This window comes from Halyomorpha halys, unplaced genomic scaffold, assembly GCF_000696795.3.
Source record: "Halyomorpha halys isolate HHAL.00 unplaced genomic scaffold, Hhal_1.1 Scaffold350.1, whole genome shotgun sequence".
Lineage (NCBI taxonomy): Eukaryota > Metazoa > Arthropoda > Insecta > Hemiptera > Pentatomidae > Halyomorpha > Halyomorpha halys.
In genome coordinates this window covers 571,196-595,799 of record NW_027107986.1, presented here as the reverse complement: position 1 = coordinate 595,799, position 24,604 = coordinate 571,196, and the positions used below count along the sequence as shown (strand labels likewise).

The 24,604-nt window shown below is 30.6% G+C and overlaps 1 protein-coding gene across 5 annotated transcripts in view; it reads right to left on the bottom strand.

Annotated features, from left to right (window-relative positions):
- Window positions 1-1,678: 1,678 nt before the first annotated feature.
- The window catches only part of Shal (Potassium voltage-gated channel protein Shal), a 185,623-nt gene continuing 162,697 nt past the window's right edge, over window positions 1,679-24,604 (bottom strand). The window contains exons 5-7 of one of the 5 annotated variants that reach the window (XR_001343275.3): window positions 23,538-23,654; window positions 14,328-14,412; window positions 3,787-3,924 (exon numbers count right to left, since the gene is read on the bottom strand). Coding sequence is in view for 3 of the 5 variants with exons in the window: in XM_014422004.3 (XP_014277490.1) it covers window positions 3,586-3,924; window positions 23,538-23,654 (456 nt within the window). In the remaining 2 variants the exon portion in view is untranslated. Of the gene's footprint in view, window positions 3,925-14,327; window positions 14,418-23,537; window positions 23,655-24,604 lie in introns of all 5 variants that reach the window. The other 4 variants (XM_014422004.3, XR_010843144.1, XM_014422006.3 and 1 more) reach the window with 4 other exon arrangements.

The window sequence follows — 24,604 nt, the reverse complement described above, 5'->3', positions numbered from 1 at the left end:
AACATATAATAAGAGGACTTACCAGACTTGAGACTAAGATAATTGAAACAAACCAAAATTATAATTTGATTTATAAACTTATTGGTCTGAATTGTTCAAATTCCAATATTGGCATGATCACTCAGAGCCTTGCAAATAGAACTTACCAGCAAACAAATGATTTCATTGAACAAACCTAGAGAATCCAAAACCGCCAGAGCAAAATATTTTTTTAAATTAAACATGGTTTAGATTTTGAGAACTCTGTTATTTTACATCGAGAAAACTTGGAATAAAAATTAAAGTACCTTGAGGAATTGTCTATTTCAGAAAGCATAAAAAAGTTCGTAAACTTTAAAGATTCTAAAGATTTAAATAATTTATTTTGAGAAACAATATGTATTTTAGATAAATAATGATGTTTTTTTTAATTTGGGATTTTTTCTTACACCCACTCTGTATTGATCTAGTTTTATCTACTTTTAAAGAATTTAAATGTGTGGGAATTGTTCTTAAAATAAAATATTTAACCTTAATTGTCGTTTTAGAATATTTATTTATTCTTCTTCTGGCACTGCAGACCACAGTGGTCCTAGGCCTGTTTTAACAGTCTACTCTGTTCTCAACAATATAGAACCCTCTCACCGCATATCCTCCAACAATTTATTCTTCAATCATCCTCTTGGATACTCCTTTCTTTATGTGGCAAAGATTTTCCCTTGGTAAATCTTCTTCACTTGTCTGACTTCACTCATCCAGTTGACTTGCCTATTCCATCTCAACCTATTCATTCCAATGGCATTAGATAAACACAGGCCCCTAAATAAATAATAAACTTCTCTATTTCTCCATCTCCTAGCTCCTTCAAACATACCTCCATACATTGTTTGTAACACCTTACTTTCAAACCTATCAAGTCTTTCAGCATTTGCTTTATTTATAACAGAACAGAACTGTGGTAAAACTTAGTTCATTTCTTCTACTTATCCATTTTCTACAAGACAATTTTTTTTTTTGTGCTATGTTAATTTGTTATTTGGCTTCCATTTTCTCTTAAATTTTATTTTATAATTTAATAATGAATGCTGAATTTAAGAACATACCTTGATTGGCCACCTTAAAACACTACCAGGTGACAAAGTAACTGAACTAAAACACTTACTAACATTTAAATGCTTGCATTACTAAGCTCCTAACGAAACACTTGACTAAATACTTTTTACCTTACAAGTGTAAATGATGAACTTAATGTTATGATTCTGTGGACAAAATAATAAGTTCCTGTGTTTTCAAAATTTTATGCTTGATTGATGAGAGTATTATAAATAATAACCAGAAATTATGTAGTTGATAGTTGTATAGAATTATTATAATTTATAGGAGAAAAAATATATAAAAAATGGGATGTTTACTATTTACTTATTACTTATGGTGAATCTAAGGTATGACTGATAATGAAAGTAGGAAAGTGTTTATACATTACTTATGTACAAAAAGATTCTTAATTTTCATTTGGTTTTATTGCTCAAGTTACATTATAACTCTAAGAAGTACAAGAGTAACTTTTGTACCAAGAGTTAAGATTATATTGACTAATTAACTTTTGTTTTTTTTTGTTTTATTAGTTTTTTTTTATTGGTATGATAAACTGGATTGTTTTTGTTTTTAAAATCTTAATATACAAATACATACAACAGTCTTCTAGAATAATATTTATTTAAAAACCTTCATAAAAATTATGCATTATCTAGAACAGTAATTTAAATTATGGAGGGTCTACTAGGGAAGAACAAGATGATACTTATTTCAATTTCTGTCCTTTCACACCATTAACAAAGCCTCATACTGTTTTAAGTACACATTCTCAAACTACTGATCTCTACAGTGAATATAAATTTAAAATAAAATGCTGTTATATACGATGTTATGATAAATTCGATGAGCTAAATGACCTCTCTGTCAAATAAAGTTAGCTTAACAAGTTTTAAAAAGAAATACACATTCATTATTTCAGCAATGGATACAGCTGAATTTTCTCGTAGGCTGACTGAACACTTACTTTTTGGTCCATAAATGATAAATAGCTATTGCTTTAAACTTTAGCAGCCCTAGAGAATTGAACACTAATATATACACTTTTATGACATAGTAACTTACATCTTATTTATTAGACACTGGTATGGAATTTGAAACATAATATTCACCATAAAAATTATATGCTTAAAAAAAAAGAGAAAAATACATAAGTGACTATCTGTATGCAGGGACACTTTGTGTTAAAGTGAGTTTCATTGTCCATTGAATGTGCAAACAACTACATGATGAGAGATAATAGAGATCAGAAGTTTTAATATTCATAACACACTAGAATTCATATGTTTTCATCTTGGATATAAAAATGGATTTTACAAATATAACCAATACTCTGAAAATAAAATAGTCTATTATAAAATGATTCTTTATTTTAATCTTGAAATATTACTCTTAGCTTTAAGAATTTATTTAGCCTCTAAGATATAAATATTTTATAAAGCATGAATGAAATATATGTGATTCTATACCCCAAAATCATAGGACATCATGTTGCAAAATAATAAATTGTTACTTTTAAGCAGTGTTTTATTTCTTGTGATATATCTGACAGCATCATTAAAATTTTATGCCAAGAATTTAATAGTCCAGAGAGTGATTGAAAATACACTAGATTTTATTTACAAAGGCGTTATAAAAACAATATATAGAAAATGATGCCCCAAACCCTAGGGTACACAATTTTGATCAAGAGGCACAATAAATAAATTATTCAATTTAAATTACATCACAATTGTAGTTTTTTAATTATTTTTTATTTTAAACATATTTACTTAAGATTATAAAGTTAATATCAATAATGTACAAAAAAAAAAATAAAAATAAATAAAAAATAAAAAAGAGAAAATATCTTTGTACATATGCATTAGAAATTAATTTTAGTTTAATAGTATTTGTTATACTAAAAAATAAAAATAACATCTAAATAATTGTAGAAAATGCCATTTCTATTGTATGAAATGACAATAAATACTTTTGACCAAAGTATTTACAATAAAATTAAAACAAAGTGGGAGGGAAAATATCATAATGAAGAGCTGCTTTATGTTAGTGTTTAGATTCATGATCATTGGTAACAATACAAATATGCCTTTTCGTTAAATCATATTATCTGGCAAATAATCGATTTAAATATTAAAAAAAAACAAATGAGTAAATTGAAAAAAAAAATACTCATAAAAATAGATTTTCTTGGATTCTTATAAAAAAATAATACTGTATATTTCACAAATTGCTGGACAAATTGTCTAAAAACTGAATTTTTGATTTATATATTTTATTTAAAAAAAACATTGTAACTTAATATTGAATATGGTATGAAATTTTTAATTATGTTATTCATTATGTCATACCTTTAAGAAGTAACGAAAGTAATGAATAGGTAATGTAAGTATGAAATAAAATGAAAATATTTTTTACTTAAATAACAAATGCATTTTTAAAGGTACTTCATTTGAATGCTGGAACAGACATGCTTTTTTAATTAATCTTTGTTTTCTTTTAAAGTTAGGAAAATTATAAAAATGAGATCCTCACTTCTTGTTTATCGGATTGCACTGGAGATGATGGTGTTGGTGGAGAGGCATATTCAATATCGGAATTTGGATAAGAAGTTGGAAGATTGACAACAACGGATGCTGTCATGTTGGAAGAAGTAGTAGAATTAGGTTTACTAATGGAAACAAGTGATGCTGAACTAACACCTAATGCATTTGATTTCGGTCTTGGTGGACCTCGTGATGCATAATCACTTGCTCCGTCACCTGTTGATCTAGTGAACTGGAGTCGAATTTGAATATCATTGAGCTCTTCACCATGTGTTGTTGATTCAGGAGTATCACAGCGTCGATGTTTCTATTAACAAATATAATACATAAATTAATTAATTAGTTTGTAAACTTGGCTGATGAATAATCTAGGTCTAATGCATTGTTGTTCAAGCCATTTAAAACCAATGTGATGTAACTTTCTTAAAAATTGTTTTGTATTATTATATAATAGTAGTTGACATAAAAAAAAATCAAAATTTTCTTAACCCCATGTGTTAAAAATTGATTGTTTTATTCCATGTATTGTTGTTCCTGAGAAATGTATGCTTACATTCTACAATTTATATGTAAATTATATTTGTAAGTACTTATGTGCTGTCATTACTTATTAATTTAAACAATTTTTAAAATTTATTAGGCCAAGCAATATGGTAGGAGATGCTAGGGTATTTTAGAACAATGAGGACTTCACCCAATATTAAAAAAAAAATAAAAATTATATTTGTCTTCTATTCAAGGAAAAAATTGTCACTATTTCTAATCTCTTTATTTAATCTTCCGGACAACGTTTTGGACATCCATCCATTATTTAGTCCAATTTACAAATTATCATTAAGAAAAATCAATTATATTTTAAGATGTATATCGTTATTTTTATCTACTCGAAAAATCAAATGTTTTGATGAAAGGGCAGATTTGTTTTTCAAAACTTTAGATATAAAATAAAGCAGATTGTGTTTGTTCGGTTGGACCCATGTCAATCTTTTGCGAAGTTAGATCATTAACAAAAGGATAATAATGCTGACATCATTATTTTGTCCTTCCATCAGAGCTGCAACTTAAGAAGCATGTAGTAATATGACTATTCCTATTTCTAGCATAAACTAAAATTTTATAAAAAGTGGAGTTACACTACTTTGGTTTAAAAGGCTTCTTTATATGTATCTAGATTAAAAGTCATGCTAAAATATTACTACAATTTAAAGTCAGTCGAAGGGAAATGATTGTGGTATCTTGGAGAAGGTTGGGTTGGAGATTTTTTTTTTTGGCTTGTATGTGTACTTATCATTTGGAATCCGAGTTTTCCAATAGAACCGTCTTCTGGAAAATTTCCTATGTCCTAAAATCTTCGAAATTTGAAAACTTTTTTTTTGTATATTCAAAATATCATGGCAAAACCATTGTCCTAAGTCGATGCTTTTTCATTTTATTCTTAAGGATAAGAAAATTCTCTATAATATGTAATACAAGGGTAGTACAGAATTTTTTAAAAAAGGCAGTAATTCTAACTTTCCTAAAAGCCCTAAAAAAGTTGTTTCATACATATTTTTTTATTATTGTCTACTAGTATTTTCACATCTGCCCTTCTGCATAAAATACAAAATTGGGTTTCAGTTGTGAATTTAATTTTTGACGAGGACACCTAAAAATGTGTCCAAGGGGCCCTTGGTTTCTATCCACTGCTATGCCTAAAATCTTCGAAATTTTAGACGCAACGCACAATAAAAGTATACAGATTTGAAATAAAATAGATTGAATTAGTATGAAATTGCATATATGACGAATGTTTAAAAATCCTCTTGTAATGAAATTTTATTGTAGGAAGATATTCCGGGTGGCGGTCAGTAAAGGTATCAAAATAATCAAAGAAAACTATTATTAACCAACTTAAGTTGTAAGTAATGGATCTGTTCAACTGGAATAAGTAAGCTATTATTAAAGGATACTGTGGGGCAGGACGTCATGGGCTTATGACGGAGGGTAAAAGTGATTTGGTGATATTTATTGGAATTTATTTTAATCCTCTAGTTATGGCACCATTCTTCAAGGGTGGTGATGTGGGGTTGCAGGATTTGGGATCCAATGGAACGATCATTTATCACTGACAACAGACATGTACCATCGGTATACATGGTGATGATAGTGTTAGGATGGATTGGGATGGCAGCTGTAAAAACTGCATAAAGGATAGGACCAAGGATACAATCCAAGGTTCACCAGCAGACTGAGGACATAGGGATGAATTAGCATTGTTGTGATTTACTTGAAATAGTCTGTCGGAGAGATAAGAACGGATAATGAGAAAATATGTAGGGGGTAGGAATTTATGGATCTTGTATAGCAGTACAGGGCGCCAGAATCAATCAAAAGCCTGTTTTACATCAAGAAAGACTCCCGAGCAGTACATTCCTCGCTCCAATGAATCCAAACTGGTGATCTGGGATTATTTGGTTGGAACCTAGGATGGGGTACAGGCGTTTCAAGATAAGTTTTTCAAGGTTATTGCCCACGGTAGGTAACAGAGAGATAGGATGGTAGGAGGATGGGTATTTTGACAGCTTTTAAGGTTTGGGAATCATTTCTAATCAAAAATAGTTATTAAATTACTGTTCTCCTACAATTTATTAGTCTAGATCTGTATTTAGAACTTTTATCACAGCTGGTTGTATTTATTAGTAACTTGTTTCCAGTCCACCTGCATGTATACTTCCTTATATTGTTATTATTATTTCTTTTTTATATACTTTATAAACATAATATTTTTTTTTGAAATGTTTTGTCAATTCTATAATGTTTGTATCTTATTTTTTCATTTAGCCATGACGAAGCCCTGTAAAGTTGGGCGAAACGTTGGTTAACAATAAATAGTTTTCTTTCACTATATTGATACCTTTATTGACCGCTATCCGGACAATCTACTTCATGCGGTCAACCATCTTCTTCCAATATAAAGTACTTTTAATTTGTTTTTAAAATTTAAAATAAATAATCTTTTTACCCATTATAGTAAAAAATATACATATAGTAACAAAGAACAACGTTCGCCATTCTTAAGGATTCCTTATTTATCCTTCAATTTATCTTTAGTCTCGATTGTATATCAATCTTATCGTCAATGAGAATTGATAAGATTGTAACAGATAGTGCAAATTGAATGAAATTATAATAAGCGAAATAGTGGATAAAAATAGGTTAATTGACTAAGGTGTATTTTTAACAAAGGCAGGATAGCCTGCAACCTTTTAGTGACATAGCTGTAGCTGTTATTTTATAAATAAGATATCCTTGAGTAAGAGTTATAAGAGAATAAATATATTGTGATCTTATGGATATTTTTTATTATAATTAATAAACCAGTCTCGATTAAGAAATTAAATTATATATAAATAAAAAATCAGTTCTCATTGTTGGCAGTACTAAATATTGGATAGATACAAAAAAATTGATGAATAACTAAAGGAAAAAAAAGAGACAGCCTGGGATTGGAAAAAAACAAAGACTACCTGACCGCTCCTGACTGCAAGAATATGTTTACTTTACGACTTCGTTATGTTTTTGTTAAACTGTTGTATTCTTGGCAGGAAAAAATTAATATTCGTTATATCTACCTCAAGAACCCAAAATATATATTTTTATAGCAAAAGGAAAATAAAAATGTTTAGTTAAAAATTTGCCCCCATTCTTGCCTTAGATGTTATTTCAAAAAATATCGATGAGTTGAACGGAGTACACCAATCTACTCAAAACTTAGGAATATAAGTAGGGAGCTAAGTGAAAGTTGTGTAATACAGATACCGCACAAGAATTTTCCAAATCGAAGAGAATTTTACATCCTTACATCCATTTACATACAGCTACTTACATCCTTCCTCTTAACCACTTTTAGATGAACGAGAAATGACTTACTGCAACGAAAGAGGGGCTGGGTCATTAATTGTCTCAATGGGACAAAGACTAATGCCCTGGGTAATGACCGAGTACTGTGCACTGTTGGTACATGACGTTCGGACGACCTTAGTATTCAGTAGTTCTTTATTGCATCATCATATAGTAACTTGTTGCATTGCTAATGTCTTTATTTTAATAATTTAGCCGAATAAATCAATAGTTCAAGGTTTATATGGCAAAGAATAGCTGCCGAAGGACACTCAAGCAGACAAGTTGTACATAGTACTCTGTACAACTTTACGGATTTGTGTTGTATATATAAATATAAACACATACTTACATACATATTTGTACGCATTACATAGACTCTGTATAGTTTCCCTTCATATAAAGTAAATAAGCATATCTTATACCACACTGCAGTTGAATTTCTATAACTCTCGTTATCTATTAAAATTTGTTACCAGAAACAACACCACCTACTGAAACCATAACTGATGTTTACTCTGCTCCACTTCTTTCAATTTTTTTCCCCAACCAGGTTTGCTCTTGAGGGGGTACCAGGGTAGCTATCGAAGCGAATGGTATTTGACAACGTCTTGTGTTGTAGGTAACATGGCGATATGAATTATGAATTCACTAATTAATTTTCGTAATCCTTTCCTGTCCCTTTAGATAGAAAAGTATAATTTTTACTAACGTAATTTATGAATTAATGTTCACAAATTTAAGGCTATTCTTTTTCAACTTTTTATTTAGAAAGAGAAATGTTCTGTGAGAGAGCAGGCTTTTCTGACAAAATCCACACAACTCAACTTATACTGAATTTATTTACTACACTTATTATGCTCAAGGACACGTTTGTTAACAGCCAATGGTAAACTGCAGGATAAAAATCAATAGTTAAAATTGTTTTGGAGGTAATATGAGTAGGAAACCGGGGAGTGAGCACCGAAGACATCGGCTTTCAGGAAAGCTGTAGTAATTCCCTTCTGTACCCTCCTTGCTGATGCATACATAAAATAATTATGAGGATGAAAGTTATACTGAATTTTCTTCTCTACAAGAATGGAATGAAACAAGCATCGTTCTTGGATCTATGCATTTCAGATTCAGGCCAAGGGAAGTTTTCCCGAAAAATATCTTGATGAAAAACTAGATTTTTCCTTTATATCTTTATGTTTAGGTTCCTTACTGGCAACCTTTTTCATGTATATATCCTCTGGACTAAATTGCACAGTCTAAAACAAATTCGCATTTTCACAAAGATTCTTTAAAAGAGCTTATGAGTAGGAAGGTGACCGACTCAACGCTATGTATGACATTAGTTCTCTATATATAAAGAAGCAGTGCTCTGGTTTGCAAAATAATAAAAAAAAAAATAAATAAAAAAAAAAGTGTGGAAAATTAAGTATAAGATTATAGTTCACTAATTGTTGTCTATCCATTTATACAATTTACGATGAAATGTATAGTCACCAATGACATTTTTTTTTTTAACCATTGACACATCCATTGTTATTCTTATATTGTTCTAAAACTAATTTTTTTTCTAATGATTATTCTGTATTTTAAGGTATTTAACAATAGCGATTTCTGATAATTGTAAATACGGGGAAGGTATGAATGACAGAGGCCTCTGTTTTTTTTTTGTTTTTTTTGTATTATATATATAAACTAATATTTAATAATGTTGAAAATATTTGACCCCTCTATTCATTTTTCATTTAAAAATAAGTTTATTTTGCTTTTAAATTATGGATATGGTTTTAAGTATTACATTTTTGACTGTTAACGAAGTTAATAATTGTTCAAAAAAATTAAAATCTCACAATATTAAATAAGTGAAATATTTCTCAACGAAATACATATATTTTGACTACCGCGGACCACAACAATAACAAACATTTAAATTATTTAATATAAATTGTAAATGGGGCTATCGTCTTACACTGTTCGTTAAGTAGAGTTTTAGGATAAGAAAAAAAAAGAATAATAATATATTTGTGTGTGTAACCAGCCTGTCTGTAAACAGCCTAGCTCAAAAACGAAATTTCGTATGAAAATGAAATCTCATATTCAAGGTGGGTACGTCTGCGATATTTTTTCCATAAAATAGACTGACCCAAAGAGCAACGTTGTAGCATCATGTTTTCACGCGTGTTCGATTTTCTCAAACGATTTTAGTTAAACTCTGTGTATCACTGTACAATCTAACCTAAAGCATTTTATCCTTCTAAAATATCTAGTATCATTCAAAGATTATCTACCCACAAAGCTCCTGGATACGACCTAATAACATCCCACATTCTAAAACTTCTGCCTTGGAAAGCTATCCTTTTCCTCACTTACATATATAACGCCGTACTCCGTTCCACATATTTTCCTGACCCCTGGAAATTATCTATAGTTAAAATGATCCCCAAACCCCAAAAGCCTCCAGAATACCCATCATCCTATCGCCCTATTTCTCTATTACCGATCATGGGCAAAATCCTTGAAAAACACATTTTGAAACGCCTATACCGCATCCATTCCAATCATATAATCCCTGATCACCAGTTTGGATTTCGAACATCCCACTCTACTATCCACCAGTCATCGTGTAGTGCACGTAGTTTCGTCTTCTTTGGAGCGCGGAATGTACTACGTGGGAGGCTTTTTCGATGTAGAACAGGCTTTTGATCGACTGGCACCCGGGAATGCATTACTCCGTAAATTCCTACCTCCTACATACTTTCTCATTATTCGTTCCTTTCTCATAGATAGAATTTTCCAAGTAAACCACAATGGTTCCTATTCATCCCTCTATTCTCAGTCCGCTGGTGTTCCTCAAGGTAGTAATCCTTGGTCCCATTCTCTACACCGTCTATACAGCTGACTTTCCAAACAATCCTAACACTATCCTCACCACGTATGCCGATGACACATGTGTGCTCGCTGTTAATAATAACCCATTAATCGTATCCCAAAATCTCCAATCCCATATCACAGCCCTCGTACTTTGTTACAAATAAAACCATCCATAAAGACCTAAATGTTCCTTATGTAACCGATTTAGCCCGTACCAGATATCATTCCTTCCATTATAAACTCTCTAACCACTCAAACCCCCTAATCTTGCATCCTCTTTCATTCCTGACAATCCTCCGAGGCCCCTGAAAAGAAGATGTCCACGAGACCAGCTAATGTAAAATGTCATTAGAGTGCTACCAATGGGTAGTTTCTCTACACGCCTGTAACAATCTAATTTAACTTAGATCAGATTTACTAAATGTATTATAATGTACAGTTGTAAATAGCAATAAATAAATAGTTAACAAAAAAAAAATTGCCTACTTGGGAGGTAAGTGAAAATTGCGTGATGCACTAGATTTTCAGGCAAAATTTGAAATACGTTTTTTGCAAAGTCTTTCTAAAATTGTTGGAAGAACCAAGCTTTATCTGTTTATTTTTTTTATATTGACCACTTTATTAAAAATATACACAACAGATAAAATTAGTTAGTTATACAGACATGTAGAGAATTTACTTATTGAAGAAACTCCAATAATGTATTCGATTTAAAATCCAAAAATTAATTTTCATATCTACTAAAAATTAATGGGTTTATCGATCAGTATACCAGGTATTTTATATTTTCTCTGAGAGTTTGAAGTGTTCTATTCTAGTCATTCCAAAATCTAATAATAACTTTTCCAAATATCAGGTGCTACTAATCCTGAATATCTAATGACGTAGCTACCTAAAATTAGTATAATCCCGGGACTGGCTCCAATAGAATCTATTCCAATATATTAAATCATTCCCTTAATCATAAGGAATCGAAGAATTAATAAGCTTTTATGATTCATAAATTGTAGAATTTCCATCACTAACACACAAAACCTTTAAAGAATTTACATTTTTGAAAATGAGGAATAAGTTGCCATAAAATTTTCCACTCAAACAGTTAAAGAATTAAAATGAAGCACTATATGATCGTAGATATTATTCATTGTCTTTTATTACAATTACTAGATTTTTTCCTGGTTTTAAATAAATTTATCTCCACAACTCATCCACTATCTTTTTATCTTAATTCTGATCAATGCGAGAATCAACGAATCATCAAAATAAACAGAAACAAACTCACTTTGATAACGGGATTGGGAAATATTTTAATTTAAACACCTATGGAAATATGTATCATTCTAAACCTTTTTCGCTGGCAGAATTCGAGGCTGTTTCGCGTATAGAAATCAACGATGGCATTAAAAAAAATGTGGAAAGGGTATATTTTGGAACAATTTGGGCACTTTACCCGATATTAGAAATATAAAAATTACATTTTTTTAAAATAATAAATGATATTTATTGTAAAATTAATTAAAAAGAAAAAAATAATGTTGAGTAACAATTCTTTTTCAATTAACTTCTCCTATGATTTACAAGAGTAAAGATGTTTATAATTTAATTGTTTTCTTTTCAAGGAATATGGCGATGACATGTAGATGGAAGTATACAGAAAATAGGACTAATGATATGAAAAATTTAATAATGAGGACTTTTTATTTTTAATAATAATTTAATATTAACTAAAAATAAGACTGAATTTATAAATATATTAAAATCCATTATGAAATGAAACTATTTTTAAGTCTCCAAATGGGTACTTTTTGATTTTTGAGTCAAATCTACGTCGAATTGGTTCATTAATGTTCATCCTAGAAGGAATAATCCCAGCCAACTAACTCCCTTCGAATCCCAAAACACAATTAACATGACTTTATTGACATAATATAGTTATTTTGTTTTCGGCAAGACTCCCATTGAAGTCCTATACTGCTTAACCATGGTTGGGGTCAAGTTTTTCATTTTGTGGGACAACCTCTCAATGAAAAAAGTCAACGCCTCAGGCCGGATTCGAACCGGCACCGCCAGCAGATTATAGTTATTTTATTTTACATTGACTTTATACCTGTTATACCTTCCTGACACCCTCCTTATAATACTGAGCCTCTAATGGCACCGTGTGAGAACATTAGGCCGTAAGGCGATTTAACTCCAACAAGGAGTTAAAAATGAGGTTCAAGGACATGGCGGGGAACTGAGAAGACATTGGCTTATAAAAGCAGTTAGAGCTTTTCCAAATATGAATGAGCTGAAGTTACAATTAAATAGAAAAATGTTGATGTGATCATTATGACAATCATCATTGTAAATTATGTAGATATTAAAAAAACAAAAGAATTATGAGTTCCCGAATAATTGGAGAATCTCGTGGTTATGCCTCTTTTACAAATTTGATGTAAGAAAACCAAGTAACAAAAGGTTATTGTCCAAAAGCTTGTTTCTTGCAGCCCTTCAATACAACGTTTTATCTTTAGGTATAACGAATGAGAGAGGGATGAGGTCTCTGACATTTGGCTTTTTTGCTTTTCTTTGACCCATAAGTACTATCATTTTGTGAGCAAGTGCAGTTTCACATTCTTGTTTTGTGTACGCCAAAATCTTCCATTTTTCTTACTATGAATTGGATTTATTTTATTGGTTTTATTGGCTGATTGGATTTATAAACCCTTCCAAAGTTGATTATTTCAGGTGAGGTAGGATTAACATTTTCCCGAAGTTAACTGTTTATGAAGGTAACAATAAATATTTTATTTGTGTTAGAAATAAAACATTTTTCTCTTAAATCTAAATATTATTCAGTATTTTCTGGGTCTTTTCCTATTAAAAAAAAAAAAAAAAACCCGAAGGAGAGGAGGGAAAACAAATAATAAATCTAGTTGAAAAGTGAAAAAAAAAACATGTTACCCTCACAAGGGATTTGGGCTAATTTTTAAATAAAGAAAGATTCAGACCTTAGTTGTTAAATATGATATCCCCTTACAAATAATTTAAAATCCTAATACTGCCAGGAATTTTTGAATTATTTGGATTCAGGGAGAGGAACCAACATTTAATTAATTTTATTGTTTACATAATAAGTAGCCAAATTCATGAAATGGACAAATGTACTCGACAAAGGTTCTGGAAATCACTATTGAGTCTTCCCAATAAAGAAGATCCCCAAAATTGGCCTAAAACCATTTGTGCCAGGATAAAGTACCCAGGATGACAAAAAGAGAAAGTAATTAAAAAAGAAAAAAATAATTAAATTTCATATTTTCTTTAATTTTATCGTTTTATATTATTAGGATTATATGATCTATAATTATAACTTATATAGGATACAGATATACAGTAAGAATGTTTATAAAATATTTGACATAAACTATAAGACGTTACAGTTGAACAATGAAATAAATATTGAAACAAAAAATAAAAATAAACACTTACATGCAATCTACTAAGTTAATTTCAAAAGTTCATACATTGTATTTGAAATCATTCAGTGAATTTTGTAAACAGAGTGAAATAATTTTTACATGCAATTTATGAGAAAATAATTGGTTTTTAAATAATAATTAATATTAATATATTTTCATGTGATATTATTATTTTAAATTCTTATTTAGTATTTTTACAGTTAAATAAAATTAAAAAGTTAATTTTTAAGGTGTTAAATCTCTCAGTTGAAAAATTACTTTATTTCAATATAACTCAACATAATTATATTGAACTCAATACTCTAGAAGCTTATTTTCGAAAGCAAAGAAAAACGCAACAAATAACTGATTTGTTTAAACAAAAAAAAAGTTAATAATAACTCTATATTTTATTCATATTTTAATCTCAAACAAAATAGGAAAAAAAAAATCATTAGAAGCTCTAACAATTAAACTACAAAGCCAGCTCGCTCCGCCAAATTTAAAGAAAAATTCATTGACTTACACTTTTGGTGTGATTCCTGTTAATGCGTCAAGTTGTCCCACTTTCTTGCTGGACCTCCAGTAGCTCATTCCTGTTCTCCTTCCTGCTGTGCTTTTGAAATATATTTCCACTAACATTGCAATATAGGTACCTTTTACATAGGATTAGTTTAGTGAATTGTGATATTACAGGCAATATTTGAACTCTGTATATTGGCGGAGCGAGCGAGGGGGTTTAACAAAAATATTTTTCAAAACAAAAAAATATAAATATATATATCACAATATTGATTAATTAATAGTTGAAATTGAATATTATAATTACAGACTCTTCGTCAAATACTTCACCGTGAGTGCAATTCACTAATTTAAGGCAATAAAATTCAGCCAAGTTTATAATTTATTTATTCCAGGTCTACAAAGATAACAGTAGTGTTTTTTTTTTTTTTAAATATGTTTTGCAATATGACACCAGTCTTGGAATAGCTATCATCATTACATTCATTCATACAGTCATGAACACAATCAATCATAATCATGATGTTTGGCGTATCTTAGTTTGTTATGCGGTATGGTATTACTTGGTGCGCCTTACCATTCTGGTTACGTTTCGGTAGTTACCACATTTCAATAAATTCTTTTAGCAACCCAAACAAAAACAAAATAGTATGATACGCCACGTACTTTCAGTTTTGCATTTTCAATTTTTTAATAAAATTTTTCTTATAACATGTTTATACACTAACAGGGTCTACCACAAAAGAAACTTTCTGAGACTGTTTTACGGAACAATTTATATACACAACAATATGGAAAATATTATAAACTTTTCTTTTCAAAAAAGAGATACTACGTTCATTAAAATAAAATAAAAATAAAAATAAATAAAATAAATAAATATTTAAAAATAAATATTTTCGATAGAATTATCAAGAGACATTTAGAAGGCTGGTTCAGCCATTTGTTTCGAAATAAATAAATAATAATCATAATCTCTAACAACTAAATCATTGATGATGGTAGTCAGATAACTAAATAATTCGAAATACATTGATTCTAAAAAACTCAACTTTATAATTTAAAACCAATGACATGTTTTCTTTTAGTAACGATAAAAAATATTATGAAATTGTGATAAATTCAGGACCCTGAATGTAATACATACTTTCGGTTCAACGTAAAGTAATCGTTGGTTGAAACCAAGGCCGCGTTAGGGCGCCAAATTTTAGGGCGTGCCATGATCCTACATTAGAAAGGTGGAAAATTATAAAAGGTGTTTACTGAAAATATAAAATTAAATGATTTAAAATTATTTATATTTCAAATAAAATATAATATGAGTTAATAATTTCATCGTTTTGTTTTTATAATTCACATTATGTAATTGTTACGTAATTTTGTAAAAAAAAAATGGAGGGGGGCACACCCGTTCTGTTCCCATTCCAGGAGCAGTTTTCTCTAAATACGGCCAAGTTTAAATTATACGTCCATCAATCCAAATTGTAAATACTTTGTGCGACATACAGTAATAAATGTAACAATGGCAATTGTCAAATTGTTGCCATCGATATTTTGTTACAAAAGTAGATATTTATTACGAATTCAAATGGTTGAAGAAAATTCATAATAAATGTTTATTATCTGGTACTATTTTTTCTTTAAATGGATTTTCGCACTATCTGCCAATTTAGAAGAAAACATCGTTATAAACTGAATTCATCTGATTTATTTTTTATATTTGCTCCAGTATAACTTCGCTTTTCTTGAACCGATTTCTATTATTATCTTTAACAAATAAGGTATACATTGAGTGTTATCCTACATAACTTTTATCAGGATACCATGAATGTTTTATTTTTATGTATGTCCACATCCATTGTTAAGGAACACTAATAAAAAAGAAATAAAAATCGATTTCAGTAATTATTTCTTAAAACAAAAGGTACACCACATGGATAGTACCGTACCACTACCCTCTCCCCACAGGATACTCCACAGATATTTAATTAACATAGTTACTTAAGAAAAAAAGTACGACTTAAAAAAGGTAGACAAGAACTATTAAAAATAAAAAATAAATAAATACCATCTTCAAAAGTGAACAGAAGAATCACTAAAAAGAAATAACTAATATAAGATATACTTTTTATCTTTTTTAAGTAACTTAAATAATAGTTCCTAATCAACTTCAAAAGTACAAAAAACCTATTGTTTTTTTAATAATGGTGCCATGCCTCACCGTAACTCTTAAGTTGTTTTCAGTTATTTCCTGAAGTTTTACAATTGAGATAAGTCCGACACTTAAACAATTGACCAATGAAAAATGGACTCTTAAAATAGTATTCTTAGTAGAAAATAATTTTTTTTAAACTATTTTTTTTTCGAATTAATTTTTTTATGAAAACGAAATGATTAAACAAATCATTGTAGGATTTATTATTTTATTTTATCAACGGATACAGTTTATTAAAAAAGTGTAAATGAGGTTCTAATTTTATACCAATAATACTAATGTTCTTAAAGTCCATTTATTAATGCGTTTGACCATTGGCCATACTTATGGGAACCTATAGCATACTTGTAGTGCAGCATGGTACCAACATCAAGCAATTATAAATTGCCGCACAATTAAGGTAACTTTGGAATTGCTTTTAATGTTTCTAATTACTATATTTTTGTAAATCAAATTATTTTTTGGTGGTTCTCGTTCTTGTATATATATATAAACATGTAAAGAAAACGAATTATGAATGGATGAAAATATAGAAGTCCATCTTATATGTATATGTATATTTTAAGGGAAATTCGAAATTTAAATGAAAAGTATATTAGATCTTAGAACTCACATATTTAAGAATGCTTTATATGAAAATATACATTTCATTATTAATTATTAATTATAAATGTATACCAATTTTCAAGCCTCGATGAAAACAATCATCAAAAAAATAGTTCATTTAGAAAGTTTTTATTTCATTATGAACACTATTTCTCTCAGTGATGCCTGGAATGCACTAATCAGATTATTCCATAGTTTCCCACAGTATATAGGAAGAAGTTTCATTTTTCTCCATCCTTATATCAAGATCACTGTTGAGAACTTGATATTTGGGAGTAGTTCTTGACTCTTTATAAATAGTACTTGGTTCATTATTTTCTCTTCTGTGAGAAATCTTCTCATCATATATTCTATGGCTGACTTTCCATATTAAATTTTTCAATGTGAGTAGAAATGAAATTCAGAGATGATCTTTTGGTGGTTGGCATAATTTCCATTAGAGAGATGTGCGTCCATTTACAAAGGTTTCATGAGCGTTGAAATAAAATTGTATTTATTTATATATGACAAGATATATATTTTGTTAAATAGATTAGAGAGAGCGGTAAAAAAATATCCAAGTGCATGAATGGAAAGATTAGTATTGTATCATACGTGGGTGATTTTCCCAAAACTGGATATTTTGAAGTTTGGAATTACGTTGAATAAAATGTTTCTGATTCTGGATTTTTAATCCAAAACCATTTCTTACCATGTTCACAAAATATCATTCATTTAAATTTTGTTGTTTTCTCTTTATCAATCATCTTAAAAGTAAATTAATGAGGAATATCTGCGTTATGTTAGGAAAGTAGTTTACCTTTAGTAATATAATTATTTTTATTTTCTATCAAACCTTTTTTTCACTTCATAGGATTTTCTATTACGTGGGGACTCCGAGGTCATGGTTTATATTGCTCTGGGTTTTAGAAGAAATTTAATTCCTCTTGTAATTCTTCTTTGTCTGCTGTTAAAATAATAATGACAAAGGAATGAGAATTTCGGTATCAACAGGTTAACTCAGATATGTTTGCCTTGAGAAAAAAAACATGTCCATAATAACTATAGGCCATCCATTAGAAAAATATGATTTAATAACATATTTGATAATTAATTACGAAATGGTGTTGTTTTGTGAAAAAGGAATCAGGAGCATGAACGAACATACCACAAGTAACTTTCAGTAATAAGTTCTGAGGTACAGTTCTAAATTAAAACAACAAAATTTGTGGTAACCCTGTAGGAGGCAACTGCTAGTGTCCCTAGCCTAGAAACAGCAATGAAAGGATAAAACTGGCGGGAAATTCAAATTATGATCTTGTTCAGCTGTTTGGAAATTTAAAAATGAATGAAGCAGTAACCAATGACATATATTATGTTATAAAAATTGATCCGGCAAAAAAATATTGATGTGAGCTGTACCTTAAGTTTGACACAAAATGGGGGTATTATCTACCTGTACTACTGCGTCCACTGAAGAGTTTTGGATTACCATACCTAGGATGGTATATACCATATTATACCAACGGTTGTAATGGGACATGAGTTGATCAGAATCAGGGACAACCATTAGGTTTTTCTCCCAATTAAGGGTACTTGTTTCATAGAAGGGTCTTATATCCCCAGGGTTAATCCAGGACTAATATAACAGAATAAATAACTGTATGTTACGACGGTATTCCCATAACCTTATATTATTTTACAGTAGGCCATTATGATTATTTTAGGGCAATAATAATGGAAATATTATTATAACTATATAAATATGCGATGTTATTCTAACTATAAATATTATCATTATGGAAATATGAAATTTATGATAATATGGATACCCAAGCAATGAGGAAAATAAAATTTGTCTACTGCGGTTTATACTTATACCTTACAAAAATCATAGAAATAAAATTTTCTTCTTAGATTTTCTTTCAGTATATTCAAGTCTCAGACATTTACGATGCATTTCCACCTCTCTATTTTGTAAAAAAAAAGACGATTTTTTTCTTGACACGCGTGAGAGCTGTTCTAATTTTTAAACACTATGATGTATTATAACTTTTCACGAAAAAACAAAACAAAAATTATACGCGACGTTATTTAACATGTTAATCCCTGGAACAAAAATGGATCGATATCACTCACTGTTCTTACTAATTTAAAATTTTTGGTAATCTCATACAAATACAATTTACAGTTCTCAATATATGCTCTCTAAGTAGGTGGTTATAGAAACTTGATTGGTGAATGCTAAAAAGCTCTTGTCAGTATTTTTTTACTGGGGAGTGATACCCAGTTACTTAGCAATGCTTTTTGTGGTGCTTAACGTTTGTGCATTTCATGCAATGTCTGCCCATTGGAAAAGCTTTAAGTATCAGCTACGTTCTATTGTAATGTGACGTAAATTTATTACAAAAGTTCATTTGAAATGCTAAAAGTGTTAAACAGTATTGGTTGTCATAGAAGAAAAAAAAATATTATTCACCTACCTTTCATTCTCCTTACTGACCCATCAACACAAATATATTAAAAAGTTTAGTCTTCCTGTAGTTCATTGTCATTTTGGGAATACCGTCAAAAAGTGTTGCTTTGCACCGAATTTTGTGGTTTATACTGTATTTTGCGTTTTTAAACCACCTACAGTAGTTTGAAATTTACATCAAAACTTCCTTTGAGAATAAATGAAAAATATCCTCTCTATCCAAGAGAAGAACCAACAAAAACATATAAGAATAATAGATAAAAATTATATCATAAAGACCAACAAGTTTTTTTTTTTTTTTTCAAAAACGAAAAAGTTTAATTCAAACAACTTTATTATGATTGTTTATTTTTTAGTGGGATTCATCTTTAATTATTAAATATCAATCAAAATAATTGAGGAGAAACATTTCCTTAGGGCCGCATTAATTAATAATAAAACTATATAAACATTTTTTTTCTTTATCTTATTTGTGTATATTCTATATCTAAATTACATTTTATAAATGCATATATCTTTTCAACATTTTTGCAACGTTTTGGCCCTTTCCTCTGGCCATTTTCTAATTTTTTTCTTCTACGCCACAGTCATATTAATAAAAATCTTTTGTTTTTATAAACACTTCTCCATGGAAGTATTAGTTATAATTTTTCTTGGGCTTTTGATCGACAACCAATATTACACATAGAATTCATTTATTAAATCATCACTATTAAAATTATATGAGCCAAGATGTTTTTTCATTCCTATTTTGGGCAAAATTTATTATTTATATTATACTAATTCGGAAACAAATTATAAAATTACCACAATTTTAATCTCCAGAAAGGCTTGTTTGTTATTTTTTTTTCTTTTTCTCCACGAATCACCATTTGCAGCACAGTGCACAATTAGAATACTATTGATTTTCAGTACACTCTGCTAAGCTTTTTATTTAACTATTTTCGTTAAAGAAATGAAGGTCAGTTCGTTGTTTGTTCAATTTATTCAGCAGTTTGGCATATATTACATTTGAATTTTTTATAACAGTTTTGATATTTATTGCATCCTTTTGGTTTCCAGATATTGAAAAATTAAACATATAAAACGCACTAGGAATTGAAGTTGGAACTGGTTTCCACATTCAAATAGTTTAAAAGGTTAAAAACGCCATTTTAATAATTAAAGTTCCTTGAAATACTGGATGGTTAGAAGTTGAGAAGTACCTAGGTTTTTAACAAGTTAAGCCTTGTTTTTTTTTGCAATCTTCCTCGTTTATGGTGATGGGGTTAGTTTGGAGATCCCTGGGTTGAGTATGACTGAGTTTGAATTCGAGTAGCATTCCTACCGAAACAATCCGGTTTAATGGCATATTAAAATTCCTCTTTCTAGAAATCCGCTGCTGGATTGCTAACATTCCGTGTTCATTCAACGCTAAAATTAATGAGAATATGACAGTCATAATAAATCACGCAGTTGGAGAGTGTCTTGATAAACACTATCTTCCATAAATGGAGTAATAAAATGACACATCTTTTGCAATGAATTCCTTCTAGAAAGTTCCTTGAGCTAAAGTGAGACTGATTACTTTAATATGGGGTAGAGTATGTATGAGAATCAGTCTTATTACAAATAGTTTGGAGTTTACAAATATAACAGTCCAGTTTCTTTCGTTTTACTTTCACTTAATGAAATATGGGATATATAGTAAGAGGAAGTATAGCGGTCGTGCGTAATTTCAATTTCGAGTTTTGTAAAGAAGCACACGTTTTGAAGTTTTGGAAAGATGCATATGTTTTGAAGTTTTGGAAAGAAGCACACGTTTTGAAGTTTTCGAAAGATGCATACGTTTTGAAGTTTTCGAAAGAAGCACACGTTTTGAAGCCCCCTGAGTCTCGTAAAATGCTCTGTGTGTGCCATGCCATCAGCCTAGCCTTTATACTCCCACCTTGGTTGGTATGCGGTGACCACTCTGGTAGCCGCAAGGGGTTGGCAAAAAGGACCTAGTCCCCCCCCCCCCACCAATTACCAATACCGATAGCATTGGAAAAACTGAAACCACTGTATCTCTTCCGATGGCAATAATTTGTATACATCTTCCTTATATTTTAGATTGTTGTATTCTTGGGAAGAAAAAAGTTTATATTCGTTATTTTCATATCGAGAAACCGTAAAGTACGAATTGTTGTAGTAAGTTGAAAGTTTTACGATGCACGTTTAGCACCAGATTTTTATTTAGCTTTTACGTTTCTTGACTAAAATGCAATGATGCATCTCTTCGATTCCCTGAACCGTCAAAAATATTTTCAAAAAGCTGTAGGTGATAAACCAATTGTTTGGGGGATGGGTGCATTCGCATACATTACTTTTTTAAGCCTTTTAAAATTTTTATTTCAACATTTTTCTCATCAAGACATCATTGTATACAGTAGAGTTATGATAAATATAGAATTAAATGCAAATGTAATAATGATTTATTAGAGCAACCATCAAGAATTCTTTTGCGGTAACTACGAGTGGATGTAGATAGTAATTATAGGAGACCTAGGCTCAGTGTTGAATTATATGTACACTGCTTGGAAGTGGCTGGGGTCTTAAGCAAGACCATAATGGACACTAAATATCTACCATGCTTTTAAATGGAGAGGAGCTTAAGAGCTTCACTAATCACTTACTTTCTCAGTATCGAGTAAATTAGTGAGTTAATTAAAACATGTTAACACCAAAATCAGATATATTGGTCATAACTATCATGCTGTTGATTGCAAGAAGGGGCGATGGGTCAACTTACCCCGAGCCTCGAGGCTCCCGACTCTCCCGTTTTGACTTTATTCCCTAAAAATAATTCTGAATATCTAAAAAGTATTACAAACAAAAATAATTATGCAATAAAAAGAAGAAGCAACGATACCACGGAGGCTATAGGACAAATATTGTTTTGTGAGGCAATGTATCGGAAGTAAAGTGGCGTTGCATCGCAACCTAACATTATATATAAAATATGAAACAAACTTTTTCCAAATTGTACTTGCTAAAACAATGGACTCATTTAAAGTGACTCTCATTTTAAGTTATGAACGACTGAAGCTAAAAGAAAACCCTTGATTAACAGTTTCGAAACGAAGAGGAATAAATAAATACTATGTAGCATAAGGTGCGTTCACAAAGTTTTAAGACTAGTCTCAAAACCAAAACTTCACTAAACATTTTTGTTTAAATGACCAATACTCTTCAATATACAGCATCATCACACCACTGCCAGGTTTTTTCCATCGTTCATAGGCTCCCTGAAAACGGGAGTCCCTTCGTGCGGAAATCTTTTAGGGGACCTCTTTAAAAGTTCCTGGGCCTCTGGCATCGTGTCGAATCGCTTCCCTTTCAGGGTTCTCTTATAATGGCTGCGACAATGTTGTCACGTTGAATTCGGCGACGAGGTTTGAGAGGACCTATTGTCATAGTGTATATATCCGTAACTCCATCGGCGTTGAATCCAGAAAAAAATTCTTGAATTTTCGGCGTATTTGCCAAATTTTTGTCCAAATTCTAAGTGGTTACATTGCCGCAGCCGCCCTACAGCCTCAAACTAGCGCCTTTGTTTCTCCGAATTAAGAAAGGCCTAAAAGGGTAACTAAACCAGCGGGTGCTTCGACGAGGTCTCTTAGAGCTTTCTGCGCGAAGAGTTCCAGGGAGCCTGTTTAGGATGGTAAAAACGACTGATGCTCAAGAGTCATATTTCGAAGACCTTTAGTTTGCTACGAAAATATAATTAATACTATAAACTTTGAGAAAGTACCTTATATAGTAAGAACGCAAATTGTAATTCAGTTTTTGTTCAATGATTGGTGCTTTATTTTTATTATTTAGTTAATCAGGTGCACTAGGTTATTTGCTATAACCCAAATTTAAACCACGGAGCATAGCTAGTAATTAAAAAAAAAAATGAGACGAACGGGTCTGACCTTAATTTGTTGTGAACGCTGGTCATTAGATGGATGTTTGTTCATTTGATGGTTGTCATGGCGATTTACATAGGCCGGGCTGGATTGGGTTGGCACTGTGTCGTCAGGGGGCGCACGCTAAAAAAAAAAAATTGGCTATACAGGGTGTGTAAGGCTCGATCGACACCGCTCTATTGGTCGAGTGTTCTGATAATTTCTAAATGAAACTAGGTAGGACTATAGTGAATGAAGTTCCTTTATGTAGTGGAGTCAATTTTGTTAACTCTTCCAGTTATCAACAATGTTATTCGCAAGGGTAAGAGATGTTATCAATGAAGGAATTTAATAAATTATAATATTTGAAATAAAATCAATTAATATTGGTAGATTATTGGTCAATTGTAGGAAGGTGGTCCAGATGATGGTCAAGATAGGTACAAAAGTATTGGAAACTATTTATTAGTGTACAAGGTTTACTAATGTGGGGCGCAACCTAGGTTAATATTGAATGGTTTGTTTTTTAAGTTTTTAGGTATTTTTGTATCTTCCTTACCGCCATCCGGACCATCTTCCGGTTCCAACGCTCTGAAGGCGTAAACCGCCAAAATCCAATGGCCGATTCTTATATTTTACCAATTTACTTTGTCTCTTGATATAAATAAATTTAATTTTCAAACACTGCTCTACTCGCTATTAGTAAATAGTGTAGTATTAGCAAGGTAAGATAAGTCTGCCTCCTACCATAGGATTACAGGGGAGGGGCAGGAAGGGAAGAATTTCCTCCTTGTCCAGTGTTGTGATCTCTCAAGGAGTGATCTTCATGTCATCCTCGTACATCAACCAATGCTGGTTAAAGGTAATAGTACAAGAGCCCAAGAGGAGAAAAAAGGCAGTTATCTCACCCCAAGTTTTGATTACTTTGATGAAAACTATGTATAATTACTAGTCAAAATTGATGAGTCTGCCAAGTATACGTAGGGGGAATAAAAAATGGCGACTGTTTGAAAGCGATAAAAAAAATTAATTTTTCATTCGGAGCTCTATATCTTAAAAAAGTAGGAACAACACAAGAAAACCTAAGAGAACGT